This window comes from Leuresthes tenuis, unplaced genomic scaffold, assembly GCF_036924035.1.
Source record: "Leuresthes tenuis unplaced genomic scaffold, fLeuTen1.0.hap1 SCAF_17, whole genome shotgun sequence".
NCBI lineage: Eukaryota > Metazoa > Chordata > Actinopteri > Atheriniformes > Atherinopsidae > Leuresthes > Leuresthes tenuis.
Genome location: NW_027325371.1, coordinates 10,173,103 through 10,195,064, shown reverse-complemented (window position 1 = coordinate 10,195,064; position 21,962 = coordinate 10,173,103). Strand labels below are relative to the sequence as shown.

Below are 21,962 nucleotides of genomic sequence, written 5' to 3'. Positions count from 1 at the left end.
AAAAATTAGGTGGAAAAATCAGCCTTGGTGGAGAGGTTCTGCAGTGGGAGCTTGTATGTATGCACAAGTACCATTTTCATCATTTCATATGCTTAAGTTAGGCCCAAAACCCATGTTATCATTATGTTCTTATGAACTGGCATTCTGAATGTCTATTCATTCTCACCCTGGCTGCCAAGATGTGATGCACTCAAGCTGAATAAACAATGATGTGGGCTCTTTGGACTAAGACAGGCTTCCTGGCATGGGTGTGCCTGCACACTGATTGGTTTCTCATCTTTATGGTTGGCGACAGTGAATAGATCAAATCTGCGGCAGTGCTGATCAGGTCCTAAGCAAAGTTTTCTCTCTGGCACTGAAATGGGGCTGGGATACAGCCAGGGTTGCCAGGCAAGGCACCACTCCTCTTGGTGTCTGTCTTTGAGTCCTCTCTCTGTCTGATCCATACACACATGCACATTAGCACCCACTACACTAACTCTCACGCTTCCAGAGGTACAAGAAAAAAGCACAGCCGTCCTTGGGAAACAAATTAAAAGGATGATCATCCCCTGGTTGGAAATACTCCCTCGCTGGTTGGTCAAACCACAAAGCAAAGCATGTTGTTATTTTTCCGTAAATTAAAAAAACACCGTACTCCCAGACGTCTAATTACAACATTGAAAGAGAGAAGAAACTGATCTATGGTAGAAGGTTGGAAACCAAAGGACAGATGATATGTTAGAGAAAGAAGTGTGAAGGCACACTATTGAGAAAAGAGTTCATGTTGGTGTGTATGTCCTTGATGCTTGTGCTGTTGTTTTTTCCTTTATCTACTTTCTAGGTTTTGTTTTGCTTTGCTGCATTTTGAAATCAGTTATGTTTCTTGTCCTCACTTGCACACAAACAGGAGTTTCAAGTTTTGAAAAAAATCTTTGCATTGGCACCACGCAGCAGCTTTGCTTTGATTCATCTAATGGAATATTACACCAATCTGATCTCATTGTTCACAACAAAAAAGAAAAAAAAAAGATCAGGTTACTCCAGCTTGTGTTACCTCATCTTTAAGCCCATAGCAATCAACCAACATGGTCTTCTTTGAGATTTACAATGCTTTTACACAGATTAAAACCTCTAATCACAGAGTTTCACAGTGGCTGGAGCTGGTAGTTTTGAGAGAGTGAACAGAGTGGAACAAAAGAATACTGTAGTGGGTAGGTAGTCCCAGTCTAGAAATTCCTGTTAGGTTGTTTATTTTCTGCAAGAGCAGCAGGGAAACGAACAACACTGATGTTGTAATGGCTGTGACAATAACAGTTCTGTGTGTAAAGCAATGTGCATCGCTGGCCAGCAAGAGCCAAGATTCTTTTGATTTATTTGTGCCCCAATCGATCCTGAATGGCCTTACAAACAAGCAGCTCAACTCAGAACAAGAGAGATGATTCCCACCCTCTACATGTGTGAATAAAAACAAGTGACCCACGCTGGGTCTGTGAGGGGTCACTGCATAGTGGAGTTATGGAGAAGCATGGGGGAGAGAGCAGACAGACAGTAGTACAGAGAGTGAGAAAGGAGAGGGTAAAGGAATGAACTGCTATGTGCTTGTTTCTCTTTGTGGACTGCTCTAATGGACCCTGCTGTCACAGGGCAACCTGGGCTTCTCCCATTTTGACTATAAAAAAGATCAATAGCTCTCCTCTGGTCCCATTTCAGCTCTGTTGGCATGTCCCATGCGGCTAAATCTGTAGTCACATGCAGCCATGTTAAATGGTGAACGATCTCCAACTTGTTCTTTGAAAACAGTGGTTTGTTCTTGGATTATAGTTCTGTTTTTTTAATTCAAAGCATATGAAATTGCTATTATTGCTCTGTGATATTACTTAGATATATTCAAAATGTAACCTTGAGAATCCTATTCCATCCAATCCTATTAAATGTATCCTATTTCCAACATTCAGGTCTCATAATTTTCTGATTTTTGCATCTTGCATCTCCTCTTTGTATTTGAGTTAATCTCTGTCTGTCAGCCTTGGGTGTGGTTCTCAGGAAAATGCTGTAAAAAAAACTATAGATATATAAACTATAGACAGAGAATCCACACATTGCAAAAACTGTATTCCACTATTAAGTCAGTGGTAAGTTTAGGAATCCCTTTTTTTCATTTTCTCGTAGATTTGATTTTGTTTCCAAAACAAAAAAAATCTTATTGCTATGTGCCAACTACATGGCAAAGTTTCATACTGACAGACTATGTTAACTGGCTCAGAAGCAAAACCTAACTACGTCACATTACCATTCTTGATTGTGAAACAAAAGTAGACAACAATGGTTTAATAGGACCTGTTGTTTAAAGAGACTTTGCTGTAACTCTTGCATTCACTCAATTAGTAAATGGGTCCTCTATTCAATACTAGGCATCCTAATTCTCATTTTCCCAAGTGCGACACATCCCACCCCGTGATACCCAAAACCCTATACCCACCCCCTGCCATTAGCCTTCAGTGTCCCACATTGAGTCTTGGCATCCTTCTGAACATTCAGGATATAGAGACTCCTCCCCCAACCTCCTCGAATCCTCTATCCCCCTGCCCCACCAACCAGCACACACACCCGTTTGATTGTGATTGACAGTGTCTTTGTTCCATTGTGTGGAGCTGTCGCCTCTGATGAAGACACATACACGGAGCTGAGGCACTGCACTCATTGAACACTGCTCAGAAACCACAGGTCTGCAACCAGTAGCACAATCCTCTTACGGCAAGATCCAGGCATTCTGACTGCCTGCATGCCCAAGAGTAACCTGCTTGAGCATACAAAGACACAGACACAAGGCGTATGATGGAGTGCAAGAAAGACTAGGTAACACAGGCCAGACCTTATGCCTCTGCCAGAGTGGACCTGGACCAGGGGGTCCAGACCCAATGGGCTAAGAGGGCCAGCTGGAGAGGGAGGCTCGGGACGGCGCAATGTGTCTGAGGTTGTCATTAGTTTTCACCCCTCCTCAGGGATGGGAACCAGGTCACATTCTCTCACACGGCACAAAGCCGGGTGTGTGTGTGAGAGGGGGGTTGGGGGTTCAAGGGAGGGGTTTTGATGGGGGGCAGGCCATGACCTCTTTATATCCATCAACAGATCACTAACTTTGCCCATAGACATGCTAGTATAACACATTCACACACGCACACACATTCACATACATGCAAACACATGCTAATGTGCACGTATGTGCACAGATAAGCAACCTCACAAAATGCATATGCAAAAACAAGTATGAGCTTTGCTGGTGGCCTTAAATGTGTTTTGTAAGGGAATATTGTCCCCGAAGTCTTTGTCTAGAGTGATATCGTTGTTGCTGTTGCTAACATCTGCTGCTTACTAATATTTGTCTTCCCAAATTACTTTTTAAAATGTCTTGTATGAATTGATTTTGAGGGTAGCATATGTGAAAGATATGTTGTAACAAAAGCAGTGAATTAAACTAATCTGCCTATGAAAACACGATAGTTACAACACAACCTAAAGATTGCACCTGCCCATCCCAGGCAGGGACACAGAACCCACTGGCCTACGCAGCCACAAGTCTAAGAAGATGCTTGGAGTTTTCATATAGGTAAAACAAATGTAATTTACAGAGGTTCGGCAGGATCCACTGTAACACGAGTAACTCAAAGGACCAGGCCCCTGGAGTAACTTAGCTGCACATAATCCAACGGTTTGTTATAATGTGGTGGGACACTCTAAAATGTCTGCAGCAAAAATAAATCTGATCTCTGAAATCTAGGAGTTGGCTACAGAGGGAAAACAGTAAAATATTGCCCCCTCTTGGTGTTCAGGGAGACTTGCAGACTGACAACTTACAAAAAAAGCAAAACACTTGCAGAAATTAGTATAATATAAAATCACAGTGTAAGACAGGATGGTGAGATTTTGGAATTCACATTCTTAAAAAAAAAAAGAAAATATAAAACATTTTGAGGTAAATCAAAATTCAGTTTATTCTAAGTCAAACATTAACATAAAAAATATCTGACATGCCCCTTCTGAAAACATTCAATTTATCAAAAGATTAAAAATATGATTCAGCAGTTATGACCATGAGAACACTACATAGAGGCAAACAAGAAATTAAGGACATAAAAAGCAGATTTATATACTCTGACTCTCTTTATATATGTCATAACTCTGATAAGAATAAAGTTATAGCCTACAAGTTATAGCACTATTTCTCTATTTTCTAAAATTTTATAGTTTCACATATTAACTGAGTTCATTTTTTGTGCTTTGATGTTTGTCCATGAGACTTGTATTTCATCTTCTCTCTGTGTTGTTTTCTTCTCTGCTCCTTTCATGCAGCAATAAGTACGGCACGGGCCTCATTTCATAAAATGTACTGTTTGTACAATATTCAAATGTCACTGTTGTCAGTGTGGCGTATGCATGCTTCCCTGTTAGTACATAAGGTCACCCTGCATTTACATCTCTGTGGAAAAACATTGTGCAATTGTGCATGTTGTCTGACAAAGCTTATCGTGGTAGTGTCTTTGAACTAAAGGAACATCCTCTCTCCAAGTTACTGGTTCTAGTCTACCTGCTCTGCACAGAACCTCAGAGAAAGACTCTGAGGGACTCGGAGGTTATGGGAAAGCACAGGATTGAACACAGGCCTCAGTTGGGGGAGATGGTGCGTCTGCGCAGGCAGCTGCATGTCAGGCACTTGAGAATGCTCATGGTGATGTGCATGAGAGGCCCGAAATTGAAGAGTAGATTGTAGAAGGTGTTCACAGACAGGCCGCCAGTCTCATCTGCGTATTTTAAGGCCACGATAGGTGTGTAGAGGCTGTTGGTCAGATTCCTGAAGCGAGGGCTGTCTGACTCAATAACCTTCTTAGTGCACTGGAAGAATAAGAAACAATGAAAGTTATGGGTGATTTTATAGGATGATTTATACTTTATATCAATCAGTGAGTACAAAAATGTGTCTAATTTTTCAATTCTCACATAGATTGAATCGAATGTGAGTTCAAAACTCATTCCCTTACTTTAGCTATGTCCTCTGGTGTCTGGCCCATGGCTTCAAATATATCTATGGACGATGGCAGGTAAACGTCTTTAAAATAACGAACTGTGTCTGCATCTACTCCTGGATACTCCATCTTAGCCACATCCTCCATCATCTTTGTCTCAAATTCAGTGTGCACTGGGCCAGGTTCAATCATGGACAACCTGAGGCAAGTCACATACAGAGCAGTCTGTGAGTGAGCGTGTATCGTCAAAAAGTGAAGACAGATGTGAAGATAAGACAGAGGAAAGAGGTTTATCTACCGGATATTGAACTTCATCAGCTGCACAGCCATACTCTCACAGAATCCTTCCATGGCAAACTTAGAGGCAGTGTAAACATCATTGAACACAACCCCTAATTCAAGAACAAAAAAACAGGGAGATGAGGCCCATCACTGCATTGTATTATCAAGTGTCATATTACTCAGCTAAAGGAATACATCATTTAAAATTATTTTACACACAAAGGGCTAAACTACTTAAAACAAAAGCGTAAAAGAAAGCTGTCAGATAGAGCAATTCAAGTGCCTGGCATATTATGAAAGCCAATTTAGCAAGTCATTGCCTTGTTCTGGCAAACCTCAATCACATGATACTTCAAACAAGTAAAACCAAACTCCAAAAATTCTTTCTAATTGCTTGCTTTTAGACCCTAGTTATACAACAGGTATTAACAGCAAATGGGTAAAAGTGTAAACAGTTAAGCCTTCAAATACTGATACACTGTGGCTTCTAACTGCAATGTTTTCCTGTACTAACTATACTGTAGTACACTACAACATCTGGGGGAAAAAAGTGCTCTTGCCTGCAATTACAAAGTCCGCTTTAAAGCATTATTTTTCATTATAATCAGAATGGTGAAGTATTATCTCCAAAACATATTTTCTTATCCTCCATTAATAATTAACAAGTCCTACCCTGGAGACCCATAACACTGCTCATGACCACAATGTGTCCAGAACGCCTCTTCTTCATGTCTGGCATCACCTCTTTGATCATTCGAACAACACCAAAGAAGTTGGTGTCAAATACTTTCTTCATCTCATCAATGCTGATGCTTTCCACTGGTCCAAGCAAGCCCACACCTGCATTGTTGACTGACAGGAAGCACACAGACAGCACAGTTGGTATTCTGCTCATGTGTCCAACATTGCAAATACACAAACTATTAAACTTAAAATGATTAATTTAGTCCTATGAGAATTAACTCTCATTAATAACAGATAGTAGTACTTTACATCGCCAGCAGATGTCAGTGTGTGACAAATACAGCCAGATGTGATGTAACAGCAGCCCATGTTGAGGGGCCTCTGGGTCTTGGAAAAATTACATCGAGTGAGTGCAACGTTGGATTTAGAGTAAGATTTAGAGTAAAGCAGGTTTATAAATAGAAGGTTTATCCAGACTTAAGGTTTAAGTAAGAATCATAAAGAGGTATTCAGAAATTATTAATCCAGAAAAATGCTGCACCACAAAATCCATTAAAGGTGACCCAATTTATTGTTGCTGACATTTACTGAGATTTCTGTATTTCAGAACCATCCTCTGCTTTGTTTAAGCTGTGAAGACACAAGTTAAGACAAAGAAAGCGGATGAACCCGCAGGACTGGTGTCAGCTGTATGTCACTTATGATAGCCCATGATGGCCTTTTCTATTTGGGTGCAAAATCTATCTGCCCCCTGGAATTTCAAGACTCTCAATCCCCTCCTTCCACCCACTCAACTGCAAAACCACAGAGAGTGTTACAACTTGTCTGAAAACATTTCTGTTATGAGTCCTCACAGCCTTTGTCCTGAAATTGTGTTATTGAAACGGTAATAACAGTGAACTTGTTTTTCAACTTACCTCATAAAGCAATCTTCCCCCATAAAAGTACATAACAGTATATATATTAGATACAGGCTACAGCAGCAAGGAGGTTGGGGTTAGTGATCTGTGCGTTTGCTTAGTATTCCTACACTTAGATGTGAGACAAAACAAATTTATATCAATTTTAAGTTTCATACTTGGTGGAAGTATACATGTGCTTTGTCATAAAAGACAAAACACTTGTATACTCATGCTTACCACACATAGGGAATAGATCAAAAGAGGAGAGGCAGTCCTGTTTTCACTCACTCAGAATATCAATATGGCGGTCCTTAACATTGTTGATGCACTGTCTGACCGACTCATCGCTGCACACATCTAGTGGAAGCAACACCAAGGTCTTTCCATATGCATCTCCAGCTGCCTCCAATAGCTTGTCCTTCTTTTTCAGGTCCCGCATAGTGGCGATGACTGATCAGGAAAGACAAAGAATGAAAGATGGATGATGTGGCAAAATAAACTTTATGAGAGGAATAAAGTCTTTTTTTAACCAACACTGTTGTTGAGATAAACATCGTCATGTTATTTTTAAAGAAAGTATGAATATGGGTAATTGAAAGTTTCTAAATGTGCCATATCATGTTTATTAACATATACTGTGCAATTTTAAAGTCAACCAGGACATCCAATTCTGACTCTGTTGTGAGCCCAGAATTGCTTTGCCTAAGACTCTGTGGTCTTCCTCCTTATAAAGTCTAGTTTTTGATGTATGTTTTTTTTTTTTTTTTTATTCTCACTCAATGTTTTGACAGTTTAATGCAACAGAACTACTGGCATGGTGTTAGGAGTAGATCATGATTTGGTGTAAAAGACTGTCGAATCTGCATGTTCTCCACAGAGTCTCACAAAGTTATAAATAGACACGGGGTGGTCTTCTCATTGAGAGTCTTTCAGATGACACGTATCCCTTTGTTTTAGGAAAACAATCTGATTAAACCTTTCTCTGGTGAATGGGTGAATGGGCTGTGTCAAACAGCCAGTAACTACAAGAAGTAAAGCGCAAAGTACTATAGGTAATCAGAATCCAAACTTTTTTGGTTGCATTTTAAGTTCCATACTTTCACTATTTATCATTTTATAGTGAATAACTACAAAAATAACAAATAAACTTTTTTTGTTGCTAAAAACAGAGCACTGATGTAATACTATCATAGTTAAACATGGGAGCATGCAACCACCAGCCAACAGAGCTCACTGAATGGACACACAAGGGCAGGAACACACATGCACACACGCACTCAAAGTTGTGACACTGTCAGGGTCAAAGTTCCCAAACGAGGCCACGCCTTTTACAGGGCACTGGATAGCTGCCCTGTGAACTTCACACACTTAACCTACATACAATGCAGGAATCTGTCATGACCAGCTGCTATCAACACAGTGCTGACTTTGCTCACATGGATTCTTCCACGTTGTGGTCTGCTCACACTTTTGCTGACTGACATTACTTTACAGGGAAAAGAAGGGCGGTGCTGTTGCATAATGGCCATAATCAGGAGTAAACAACATGTTATTCCCACATTCATCTAAATCTACCTACTGTCCGTGGCAGATAAAGACAGATCTTGACCTGATTCTTGTGTGAACACAGAATTGGATGATTAAGAATGAAAAGGGATTGCTATGTTGTGGAGGTTAGACTTTATGGGGAATTATCACTTTATTTTTTTTCACTTCTTACTACATTTCATAACACATAACAATGCCAGACCCGATTTTTTTGAGAACCTTCCTTTATAAATGTTGAATAACACGCCTTGTCAAGCTGTCAGATATACACTGTGCATGAATAATTTCTTGTAAATTCTAGTTAGAGCTAATTTTTTGATTTGAGAAGTGGGTGTTCATGTAGGCAACAGAAAGATTTATGTATTGATAGAGTGGTAAACAAGAGATCCATTGTTCTTCTGGTTCCTGAAGGAAATACTCCTGGGCAGCTTAAACATTCTTGAATGAAACACACTGCACTGCTAACGCAGAGACATTTGGGGACTTTGTTAGAGTTTTGTACATGTCACTGCAACTAATTGTTACTCTGCACACAAAGCAATATCTAATCTCTGCTGGATCTTCTAAGGAACAGAGCAGATCAGCACCATTTCTCACTGCTGATTGAAAGCAGCTCACGGTGAGGAATAAAATCTCCTAAACCAGTGTTGGGAGGGAGGGAGCATTATCCGCTTTTGTTTTGCTCATCTATTTTATGGTAATAAATCCCATCTGATCCCAGCGGCCCAGTGAGAAAAAAAACAAAACAGACAAAACGTTTAACTCAAAATGCTAGCTGTCATGACTTCCCTCATCTATTATTTACAGAATGCATAATAAAGGGTTTCACGGTTCTGTAATGAGTCACAGCTAAGACCAAAGTCTTGTCAGAAAGGTCTTAAGGCAACAGGCTTGGGTTGCTAAGGTGGTCTGAGGCTCCATGAAACGAAAAGGTTTTGAAATCAATTCCACTTTCTACAGTGACATTAATGATGGGTGGGAAGCAGGAGAAGGGAAACGCAGAAGAACAATGTCAATGTGGGACACCCCAACTCCCCTGTGCACCAATGAAGACTTCAAACAAGGCCCTTGCTTCACAGTGAACCCATGCTTGTACAGGTCTCAAACTTTGTCCCCCTTTCCACACTCGCTCCAGAGAGGGGACTATAGGCACATTAGACACGGTACTAAACTGGAGCAGACGCTCTACAATTCACAGCAATAAAGGGAGCTTTGTGCAGGAGAAGTCACTTGAAAGAGAACTGACAAGACTTTTTTTCTGAATCCTGCCTGGCAAGCGGCATCCTCACAGAGCCCTACCCTGGCAGCACCGTTTTCAGATGATAATAGGTGAGCCAAAGGGGCCACTGAATCTCACTTCTGACAAAAGCCTATGTTTCAGATATTAGTTGGGTAAGCTACAGGAGTGGACACTACATAAAACCACATATGAGCGTTAAGACGGAGCGTTGTGCATGTAACTCAGTCGAACTCTATGCGTAAAAGAGGTGCGAGAGCAGTGTTGTAGGAAAAGTAAACACGGCCAACCTAGCCTTTAAAGCGAGCCACACTATTATAGACTTATTACTGATTGAAAAGAAACAATGTAGAATAAAGCGTATTTACCATGGTAACGCTTCTTTTCATCATTGGCCAGTGTGACGGCAATTCGTAACCCGATGCCCGAGGAGCAGCCGGTGATCAGCACAACTTTCTGCCCACTGTTCGCCATGATTTGCACGGATAGGCGCTGTGTTTTTCAGCGGTCCTCTGCTCTGGATGGTCGCTGCGAAGGGAGCTACTGATCACCGGACCTTTAAAAAAGTAAAGCGGATCATGCAGCCACCGCAGCCATGTGAGCGCCTAATTCAGTCACATGTTCAGTAAAATCACTAACCCAAAAAGACGTGACATAACACCTCTTGCAGTTTCAAACTTGATAGGTGTCGCCTGGTCAGGAAAATGTAGCCCAGTTAATTCTTTAAAAAAAAAAAAAAGTGGACTCGTGCATGCGCCCACGTGCATGTTGCAGAGGGGGCAGTGCTTATTTGATTTCTGAGTTGTTGACCCCAGCTGTAGCAATTACACAGCATTCACGTATTCTCCACACTGATCAGGAAATATTCTCGACTATGGTGTCAACATGATATATTTTAGTAGACAACATTTAAAAAAAAACCTTTTTATTCTATCATTTAAAACGAGCGCACTTGTAATTACTTACTTCAACGATAAAGTTTAAACGAGTGTAATGTGTCCTACGTTTATCATAAAAACGCTTATCACGATGAGGATTATTGTTGTTGTTGCCATGTTATTGTTCTCTTTATTTCCACTTTTTTTTGCCCCAGACTTTAAACGCAAATTAAACCTTTAATTCTACGCGCATTTGTTTATAACACCTCTCATTGTTCTCTGACATGGAGTTTAGGATGTCCTGATAAAGTTATTCCAGTTAACTGAATGACACTGCCATCTTGTGGTAAAGAAAGGAGCTGCACACTTAAAGCATTCAGCTTTGTAAATGCGCTATGCTTCAGCAAATAAATAATGCTAACTGCGTTATTGTAGCCATCCATTAGGAATGCGTGAAGAACGGTCTCAGTTTGGTTTGTCACTGATGCTATCAGCGAGGGTCTGTTCTGTTGACTGGTGAACTTTGTTTTATGATGTTATAAGGGGTAAAAGTTGCTCTGATAAGATCTCTGATAAGACTTACTTTTCTCCAATGGAAGGCTTCAGTGCAGGAGTCTGTCGTGTTGAGGCCTGTTTCTAAATATGATGCAACCTCATGCAAACTGCGCAACGCAGTTTTTACACCAGATGACTGTCAGTTTATGTTTTCCCTTTGATCTAAAAGTGATCCTTGTAAAAGCCGATTCAGAGTTGGTGGTGTAAGGAATTATTTCAAGAAGTAGTGATAAAGTTTGAATATGTTAAATGTTCTTCTGTTTTAATTTTGACATTGTTTGCATGACTTTGACATTTTTGCATCTTTGTAGATGCCATGTCAGCTTTACACAGTGGGGACACAAAACAGAGTGGTCTGTCAATTCCTGTTGAGGTTGTTGTTGTTTAATTGGTTGGCACCATTTTAGCTGAAAACATGACTGAAGTCTAATATATTCAAATCTTTACATAGGATCTTTTTTGTGTTCATTCAGGAATGATATAATTAGCTTATTTATTTTCTGTAATGATGACTAAAACTGGGATTACAGTGCTGGATAATTTCAGGGCTTTTTGTTTCTCATTTGGAGAGAATCCAAGCTTTTAAAGGAGCTCCACATCATTTTCATGAGTTTGGCTACTCTTTTGATTCTTCCCTGTCTTTGAAACCTGATTATGTATTCCACAGATTCATCTAATTTTAACAAGAATTTCTGACACAAGATGCCTTCAAAGCAGGCTGAATTCATGTCATGATGAATGTCTCCAAGTTTTAACCTCTCTTGCCTGGTAACTACACTTCACATTATTGTGCTTTGTATAATTTTGCAATAAAGGGAGGTTACTCGTAGGCAGCTTCCCTTCATCAAGAGCACCTAGTCATTTCTGGCTCAGCTTTGATATGAGAAATTATGTACTGAGTGAAATCCATGTCTGGTTTGTCAATGGTCAGCCAGTGACAGGAATCAGTTTTTACTGTGTTATAAAATCAAACTCCATCTCAAACATGTGATGCAGTTGCTTCAGTAAGTAATCTGACTATGTAAATTTTTTCCATTTTTTAATATTTTTTTTTATTCTATTCCCCTTACATAGATACACTGAAAAATGTATCTCAGTGAAAACATAAATATGTATCCACATGTTTCCAAATATAATACACGTTAATTTAAAAACCTTAATTTAAGTATTCAGGCCATATAGTCACTTTAAAGATAGCTGTCTGTTTCACAGAGCCTGCATTTCTCATAATGACTACAATTTTACTAAAGAAATATGAGCAACTCACTATTCACAAACTGCTACTATTTACGTGCGTACAAGTATCAGCAGGATTCAGATGTATAAAAGAGAAGTGGAAATGGACAGCAAAATAATTCTGTTGTAAATGGAACATATACTGGTAAATATGCCTGCTTTTTGTACACAAAATTGTGAATTTACAGAAAATATTTTACATCTGGGCCTTGGATTTGGGACTTCTATGCCATTCCTAATCACAGACTCCTTACAGGAGTATCTTCTTCTATTGACTGTGGCAGGTCACTTGTCCATAGCATCACGTTCCCACCACTGTGCTTCATTGCAGGGACAGTGGTGAGAGGTGCTCTGTATCCAGGTATAGTGCTTGGAGCTTTTTGCAAATAAACACTTTTTGAGTAATCAACTGAAATAATGAATTACATTTACTTTCACCTTTTTTTCTGTCTGTTCTACCATAAATTCCCAGTTGATGAAGATCTGATGAGTTGGATGTCCACATGTCAAATAATCTTCTTGGTTACAAATTTTTGCCCAAAAATGCTCCCTATTCAACAATTATTGAGACCGCAATTGTTCTCAGCTAGGAGCACAGAGCTCCCAACATTCAACTAGTATTGTGGGATGTGTAAAGGGATGTTCCATTTAAACTGCGTTCATTTCAACAACAGCACAGGCTCTTTTGTTTTCAGGTTTTAAAATATTCAGTGCATTTGCAAAAGTTCTACAAATTTGTTTTCACTTTTTCATTATAATTTATTGAGTGTACGTTGAGGGTTAAAAATATTAGAAATGTTATTAATGTAATTGTGAAAATAATGATGGTTTCTAAAGGAAATTTTATACAACTCAACATGAGAACACATGATTAAAAAAAAAAAATGAATGTCACTCCGTGAGAGAAGCTGTATTTTGCTGGCAACAATCAGCAGACTGTCAGCCCACATACATCTCAGGCCTACTTTCCTCTTGCATCTCACAAAGCCGATGCCTGCTTATTTTAAACATCCCTCAGCTATGTGACCCATTTCTTCCACAACAGAGCAGAAGTTGAAATGAGATAATAAAACTTAAATTTACTCCACAAGATAACAAAAAAAAATTAAATTCAAGCTGACAGCTTATGAAACATCAAGCACTGCACTGACATTTAGCCATATATTTTTATATTTATTTGTTCTAGTGCAACTGAGTGAAATGTCAGAATAGATCACCAAACCACACAGAGCCAAAAGAGCCAGAAAATGTGAACGCCTGGTCAAAATATGAAGATTGTATTGAATGCATATTACCCTGTATGTCTCTATGTTACATAATCAGGAGGAGGTCTGAGCAAAAGCGTGATGGACAAACTGAATGAATGATAGCCACAAACCTTTGAAACCTACTGAAACTCAGTAGAGAGAAATGTTTGCACTACTATAATATGCACTAAAGTAACTAGTCACCTCATGATCAGATCCATCACATCAAAATATTTATCAGAACGTTGCTGTTAAGACAATTTCAATTCCATGGTTACATATTAATGCTCAAGATTCTTGAATGATAGTTGGCCGTAGTATTTTATGAAAATAAATTATGTTCATGGACCCATTATGCTACAAGAGAACTGAGGGACTATCATGGCCATTTACCTTTGGACATGATGTAAGAAAAGCTGACGTTTGCTGCTGGTGGAAGGTCCAGAGACCTCCTTGCATGCTTTCTCTCGTGCCTCCGGATAAAGCGAACAGGTGTGGATGGAGATGAGGAGGAGGGCTGGCCAGCCATTGATGTCTTCTAGCCTCCAAGCTATTGGTCTGGAATTTAAGAAGTTAGAGTCACTGAGACACACAAGGATATAGGAAAGAGACAAACAGGAGGGAAAAATGCAAGTCCATACATGTTTTTCAAATGCCACGTGCTCTGTCTGTTTTTAGGTCTCATAAACTCCTCTCCTCTTTTCACCCCAAATTTTCTCCTCTCCACTTTCTCCAGTGTATGTCAATACTCATAGTATTGCTCCAGCGACAAACCCTCATTGTAGCAGTAAGATTTAATTATCTCTCCTCAGACCTTTCCATCACTTTCAGACACCTCTGAACATATTCCAACAGTGCCTTGGGGCAAAATTATCTCTAGCTTCATTGCCAAAGTCCGAGTCAAAGACAATGACACTCCCACCCCCTTGAAATCTTTTATTTATTTATTTTTTTTATAGCTTAATAGTCAATTTCCTGTGTTCTGACTTTAAGGATATATGAACAGATGCTCCTGGAACTTTCACTGCTTTACCAGCTGACTGTATGACGTCTGTTTTCATTCACCACAATTAAAGATGGATTCTGTGATTAGAGATGTTGTTTATTATGATAAATGAATGTAATTCCTCATACTTTTTTCTTCCTATTACTTGAAATTCTTTTTGCTCATTTTACAATAAAAAAAACGTTATTCACATGTAACATTGACTGTCACTTGCCCCCCCCCCCCCCCCCCCTGTTAATCACATCTACAAGCAGTTGTACTGGACAGGAGGGAGACTCTGTCTGATGCTACAGAAAGAATAAGGGACCCTATCTATTTGAAAAGACCTTCAAGACTGGAATGTTTGCTACAGATCAGGAGTGGCGCTTTCTGCTCTTTTGTGTGCAGTCTGCAGAGGAGGTGTGGAATGCACACTCCATGAGAACAGAGTAGAAGAAAGAGGCAAAGGGAAAGAGTAGCTGGGGGTTTGTGCATGGGAGGGACACTGGAACAGAGAAGGAATGAATGCAAAGAAAAGTAAATGTGGAAAAAGTAGTGAAAGAGAAGAACAGCACCAACAGAAAAGAGTCAAATCTATTGCTGCAGCCGCAGACCACACCTAACAAACATTTCTCAGAGAGTGCAGTGGTAACAACACCCAGAAGATAATTCTTGTTTTGGTTTTTTTAGCATCAAAGAAATACATTTTTAGGAATATTTATCTTAGTTGCAGCTCATAATTATATATTTAGGTACTCACAGGCACAAGTCTGTTACATAATAAAACCATTTTGAATACTTAAATTTCTTCATGGGAACACACTACAAACATTTCCACTCGGTGGTAATAGATAATGCAGTAAGAGAAGGGAGCACAAATGGGTACCAGTTGCATCTGATGGCAGGTAAAGAAAGTGCACAGATGGGTTCCCAAAGGGACTACTCACTGTGGCATTATGCTGCACGACACCTCTGACCAAATGATTAGCTGATTTTAAAAGGTTATGTGTGGTTTGAATGACTTTAAGCTACCAAAAATCTGTTGGAGACATTTCAAAGGAAAACTGCCTTTGATCCATAATTGGCATCAGAGTTTTCCTTTAACATAGGTGCCCCCACTAATACCAGTTTAACAGCCTTGTCATTTACAAATAAAAGCACAGTCACAATGATTCACGTTGTAAGTGAAGAGGAGGTTACGCTAAAGGTCAAGCATGAGTTTGGTCACTGGTTTAGTTTATTTAGTCTATTTGTTTGAGCAGTAAATTTAACAGACATGGTTCTTAGATGTTAATTAGCTTAGCCTCTGTCATCTCTAATGATTATAATTATCACCACACTGGCAGTTACCTTTACTTACTGGCCAAGTGCAAAAGGGGAAATTTCCACACATGCTTTCTCATGGTTAAAACTGTGGTTTGGCAACTTCATTACTACAGGATTTTGCAACTGACTTTATTTATGTCTGATGACATAACTCTGCATTCTGTCCCTGCACTGATGGGGATCTTGTTTCTATTAACAGGGCTCAAGCACATAGTAATATATCCTTATATCAAATGCCAGAATGGGACTTTGCCCTTTCTTACCTCAGGCAGGTAAAACTGGATTTTCTGCTTGATGGTTTTGTATAAGAAGGAGTGATTTCTTGAAAGCTGTTATGTAAGGACACATGCTGTTTGATATATGGAGATAATAACACGAGCAGTCACTGGGTGGCACAGTCTCATTTCTATTGAGGTGCTTTCACAAGTCAGGGATTTTATAGCTGCTGAAAGATAAAAACAGGTTTTCTGCTCTTTCATGTGTTTTTTAGCCTTCATAATAGTATTGTTGATCAACTTGATTTTTGTAAAAAAAATCCAACCGAGGGCTCATTCATAATTCTGTAAAGAATAATAAATCAACTGACATTGGATAAGTTGTTAGAGTTAGACTCCATCACATTCACAAACAAAAATATTGATAAACATCATTCTTAAATCATGTCTGTTTCACAATCACAGAAGGTAATGAACATTGTCAACAAAATAAGTGCATAAATGACGCCAGAGAAAGTAATAGTGTAAGATCTGGGATGATTTATATAGCATAAGGGTCTCACATAAATCAATTATTTGGCAAGATAAAAGAGTCAACCATGACTTCCTTGTGAAACTTTAAACATTTATTTTTTGCCGATAGCTGGGCTGTTGTCCTGTTCCGGCATGTTTTCCATGCAAGCAGCAGAATGCATGCAGACTCTATTGAAAGCCCATCTTCTGGTCTCTAATCCTTACTCATCTGCTCATCTAAAACGTGAGGTGATGACAGATTACCTCACTTCCATTCTCTCAGTGATTAAACAATATGGAAGCTTAACAGTCATTAATCAGCATAGAATTACCTGCAGTGAGAGAGAGATACACAGATAAATCAGTTTGTAATAGAATATTTAATGTGTGATAAATGTCAAACTTTGGTACTGAAATCTTAATGCAATCATTACTAGGAATTAAGGAATAGATAGATTAGTATTTTATAGGCTTATGAGCTTATTTTCCCTCTAAGAAGTTTGTGATTGATTTATTTTCTGCAAACTTCATAGATTTTTTTCTAACCACTAATCCATAAGGACATGTCAAAGCACATATGGAGAATAATTGGTGTCTCCACTGGGTTGTTAATGAGAGAAAAATAAAGTATCTCTGTTGGGTTCTGCTGACTGAATAGGATAAAGAGACTGCCTGTGTGGTTTGAGTTCATGCTGACAGTCTTCATTACCATAAATGTCTTTATATCAACTTGAAAAATAAAACATATCTACTTTGCATTAGTCACTTCCTGGGCTGATCTGTAAAAACCTTTTTGGTTGATGAAAGTTGACAGAGTCCTGGCATGAGGCAGCTAGACTTATCTAATTTCAAAAGTTTTCCTGCTTGTCATGGTCACACTGTGTATAATGATTTAAATGTATGTGCTGATGCAGCCAGTGTCCGCTTGGTGTGTGTGTGTGGAAAACCATTATGGGTGTGGATGATGCCACATTTATAAACTGATAAATAATTCATAATAAATAAGAAAAATAGATTTTTTAATCAATTTGTGTGGTGCATGTGCCTTTAAATTGCAGAGGTCTAGTAATTGGACAAAAGTACATAGCACATGTTCTGGAAATATTTCTCACCAAGAGCTCAGACTACCCAGTGGACTCTTAGTAACTATCTGCTAAAAGCTGCCAAGAATGTGGCTCTGATTCAGGCTGGCTAAGCTGGTACTGAGAGGGGACATGGTGGGAGGTCAGGGAGTCCGTTGTTTACTCACCAGATCAACTTCAGGCTGTTCAGTCATCTGGGTATTTCTATCGAACCTCCCCATATCTCTGACTTTCACATCTTCCTGTAGTCTTTTTAACCACTTTAGCAGATATTCTTATTTTTCCTTTTTGGGGAAAAAGTGAAGAAAATGGGATATCTAATTTCTTAGATAATATATAATATTGCTCTGATATTGCAAATATTGCTAATGTTCTAAAAGCATTACTTGTTTAGAAAAATATGATAATTTTGTAAAATTGAATTTTTTTTAACCACAAAGAAAAAAATAAACATGTTTTTGATACAAATCCTAATTGTTTGTGGAGGTCTCATATAATTCTCAAATAATTGGAACTAAGAATTTAGTTTCTCTTTAAATGACTCATTTTCTTTGGTCTGTGGGAATTCATTTCCCAGTTATGTTACCAAAGCTGACTGTTGCTTGGGCTCTGGCAACATTATCTTTGGTAATCTTCCAATTAGCAAAGATCTTTATAAGTCTTATCTTGGAGCATGTCTCAGCTGAATATAGTTATCTCATAATTAGATTTCCGACAGGCTGAATTCAGCTTCCACAGTTCATTAACATTAATATTCTGTAGGTTCAAGCCTTGGCAGAGGATTGTGACAGATGTCAACTGCATTAACGAGCTTTAGGCGATGCAGTCAATTATTTCCTCCCATTCCTCACAGCCATGCCTTGATTGATTTAATTTTTACTCCCTGATGTTCGATTGATTCTGCAAACCCCATTTCCAGAAAATGTGGAAGTTTTGCAAATGTTATTTTCTTGAACTATAATCAAACAGACAAAAGTACAATCAAAATTATTCCCACTGTCTTTACAGACTCCTCTACATTTATAAACTCCCAAAATTGTGTAATTTGATGCCAGCAACACACTTAAAAAGTTTTGTAGAGAAGCGTATTCACCACTGTGTTATATCACCCTTCCTTATAATTACACATTTGAATAATTTGGATACTATATTATCATCTTCTGATGCACTATACAGTTCTAATAGGAGACAGATGAGGACAGCAGGAAGGTCAGTCTAACACATGTAGTCTGTGTCAGCCTCTGTGTCAGCCATGCTGTTGTAAGGTGTGCAGGTGGAGGTCAATCATTCGCCTGCTGAAATGACCACTGACTTTTGGGGAAAGACGTTGCTTTCATGGAAGCATATGTTTCTCTAAAATTACACTATACACCTCTACATCAATGGTACCTCCACACATATGCAAGTCACCCATGTCATGGCCACTGGTGCATGCCCACATCATCAACGACACTGGCTTTTGCACTTTTCTCTGCCCATAAGTTCTTTCTTATCTTTGGCATATAGAACCAGACATCTGTTTTTCCTAAAATCAAGCTGAAATGTGGACTAATCTGGCCACAGGCCACTTTTTTACTTTATTTTTGTCCATCTGAGATCATTTGTCCCCAGATAATTTGGTACTATTTTGAAGAATGGTGATGGCCCCTATTTGCATAGTATAGATTAGGTTTACATTTCCGAATGCAGCAGCAGACTGGTACTTCTGACTCCATGTGGCTATATTGATCATAGTGGCATAACAATTTACTCATGCAATGTGTGCCTGGGGACTCAAAGGTCATGCTCACTCAAAGGGTTGAGCCTTGGCCTTTATGAGCTGAGAAATCTTTAGACTCCTTAAAGCAACTTTTTTAATGCACTATTGATGTTTCTAGACTAAAGTTATTTGCAATATTGCATTGAAAAACGTTTTTGAACAAATGATTATTCTCTCATAAAGTTTGGCACAAAGTGGTAAGCCAAAACCTATTTTCCCTTTAAAAGACTAAGCCGTTGCTGTATGCTATTTTTATACCCAACTCTGACTCCCTCACCTGTCACAAATAATTCTTCTGATTGTAGAATCTCCCAGTTTCAACAAAATTTCTCTTTGTTTTTGGCATTACACTTGTGATCTTTTCTGGAAATCATCTTTTTGTGCAAATAAATAATTCCCAGTTTTTACATCTTCAATATTAAGTAAAGTTTTAAAGGAGATGGATGCTTTTGTTATGTTGAAACCACAACCTTCCGAGGCCAGCTACATTTCACAAAATCAAAGACCTTTACAAAGCAAGCTGTGGGCAGAAATAACTCTTCTTGTTTTAAGTAACGGTTTTTAGCCAGGTGTGCCTGCAGCTGAACTAATCAAACTGACTAGCCATGCGTTTCCCTGTTAGAAGTAAGTAACCTCTAACCTGGTGATTCAGCCTCCAGCCTCACAGTGTTCAAGCTCCAGCCTGAACAAACATTGCAGAGTCCGATGCATGTTGGTTGAGGATATTACTGACAGTGGGGATAACCTGATCTGTAAAAAACTTAATCTCTGAACTGACCTAGAGTGTTGTTATATCAATGTATGTTTAGCCTACCTATATCTGTGAAGTTCAAAGCTTGGATCAAGCTTCAGATGTTTTGGGTGAACCTGATCTCCACTGCAGGTGAACGTTAACTGTGATTCTGTAGGTGACACAGCAAAGAGTACACACTTGAATCTTTCTCTTTTTGTTCAATACAATCATCATCATTAGCATCATCAACACTACAGTTCTAATAATGGTGGAAATAAAAGCCACAAAGATTTATTTGTATCTTTAACAATGAACATGTGCTACTTTATTACAGCCTGCACTGCAGAAACCCCACTGGTTTAGGTTTGAAAAAAACAGACTGACATGTTAAGAGGTAAGAGTGTTGTACACTACATCACCTCTGAAGGTAATGACAACCTCTAAGAAGTGAGACCTAACAAATTACTTAAAGTAATAAAGCTGATTTATGAGGTAGTTTTCTGCAAGGGCATCGCTTATGCTTGCTCTTAAGACACCATACACTGGGAGGGGAGAGGCGGAGGTGGAGATCAGAGGGAGGGAGTGATGGTGAGAGGGAGAGATTGAATGAGAGGGACAGAACGAAACTGAGAGGAGCCACCTCAACAAAACTTCTCTAACTATCAAGGAAGTAGATCTACAGCGCATCTGTCTTTTTCCTCCACGCATGGCTTCCTAGTTCCAACAAGCAGAACTTCTGCAGTATAAAGTTCTATGTGCGGAAGCAGACGGGGGTGTCCGCTTTGAAGGATGGAGCATTTAAGGACCAGTTCGCACAAGAGAATACAGCTATTTCTTTTTGCCCTTCTTCATTTAACAACGACTCAAGCCGGTAAAGTATCCCACTGAACACCTGCAGTTAGACAATAAGGAGGTTCAGGCAGGTTATAGATGTACAAATAATAAGTAAAAATGTAAAATAAAGTCCCATCAGTTGCTTTAGCTTGAATGATCCACCGTCCCATATGTAAATGTGCAAGTTTATTTTTTGTTGGCACCTCAATTCCCAACGTTGTTTCCAGCAAAATTTTTTTATTTTTTTTGCGCAAAGGCATGATCTTCACACTCTTGTCTTTTAAGGTTCAATTTGATACAGCTGTGTAAGGCTGGTTTTTGTGATGTGAGGCTGTGCAAATGTTTTGGTGATGCTGCAACTTGTTCAGCGGAGTCGCTTAAGGCTGACATTAAAATTGCGAAATGGCTCCAATTACTTTCGGAAGTTGCTGCAAAATCTCAGAACTCTGCAAATGACCGCATTTATCCAATATATTTTGTGCATATGTACACTTGGGTCTATCGATTCTCAACGTTGCACGATGAGCAGATTTGGATTGAATAAACTGTTTTTGCTGCAACTGCATTTTCATGGAACATATTTCCAAGGCTTGAATCTGAATGTGTCCTTTTTTTTGTCAGTTGCGGTTTCAGTGGATGCAGCCTGTGATGTCATATTTGAGTTTGCCTGTGACCGGCGTCGGTTTACTGTGAAAAGGTTTAACGTTGGCTTGAGAACGAGGTGAATGGCTGAACACTGAAAGAACTGAGTAGATTAAAATTCCTGTCATGGATCTGTTTAATGTGCCCTCTGTTTGGCATAGGTCTTTTGGGAAGGGGCTCAGCAATAACTCTCTTACAGACATAGCCATGATTATTCTGGCAAAGGAACATATTTGACGTTTCATTACAGGCTCCGACCCCACGACACATTTCACAGTTACTCATGAGATGCAGTTAAGCT

General features: G+C 39.1%; 2 protein-coding genes across 3 annotated transcripts in view; one reads left to right on the top strand and one right to left on the bottom strand.

Moving 5' to 3' along the window:
- Positions 1-3,985: 3,985 nt before the first annotated feature.
- rdh8a (retinol dehydrogenase 8a) lies at positions 3,986-10,365 on the bottom strand. 2 transcript variants are annotated; one of them, XM_072369139.1, is made up of 6 exons: positions 10,025-10,365; positions 7,160-7,321; positions 5,958-6,137; positions 5,302-5,395; positions 5,019-5,202; positions 3,987-4,872 (listed from the first exon to the last, which is right to left on the bottom strand). In XM_072369139.1, exons 1-6 carry the CDS (start codon positions 10,128-10,130, stop codon positions 4,645-4,647), a joined length of 954 nt encoding a protein of 317 aa, XP_072225240.1. In that variant the 5' UTR covers positions 10,131-10,365; the 3' UTR covers positions 3,987-4,644. The 2 variants fall into 2 exon arrangements, with proteins under 2 accessions (XP_072225241.1, XP_072225240.1); XM_072369140.1 differs by lacking the exon at positions 5,958-6,137 and having other exon boundaries at positions 3,986-4,872.
- A 10,413-nt stretch (positions 10,366-20,778) lies between these two features.
- The window catches only part of col5a3a (collagen, type V, alpha 3a), a 45,132-nt gene continuing 43,948 nt past the window's right edge, over positions 20,779-21,962 (top strand). Inside the window, exon 1 of the mRNA XM_072368399.1 lies at positions 20,779-21,056. Within this exon, the coding sequence (XP_072224500.1) occupies positions 20,975-21,056 (82 nt within the window). The 5' untranslated portion in view covers positions 20,779-20,974. The remainder of the gene's footprint in view (positions 21,057-21,962) is intronic.

Bases quoted from the DNA above. Each gene is read 5' to 3' on its own strand.
- rdh8a (XM_072369139.1), bottom strand. From the start codon at position 10,130: ATGGCGAACAGTGGGCAGAAAGTTGTGCTGATCACCGGCTGCTCCTCG. The intron at 7,322-10,024 runs GTAAATACGCTT...TTTCCTGATCAG, and splicing joins TGAAAAGAAGCGTTACCATG to TCATCGCCACTATGCGGGAC. The intron at 5,396-5,957 runs GTAGGACTTGTT...TTCTTGAATTAG, and splicing joins CAGTGTTATGGGTCTCCAGG to GGGTTGTGTTCAATGATGTT.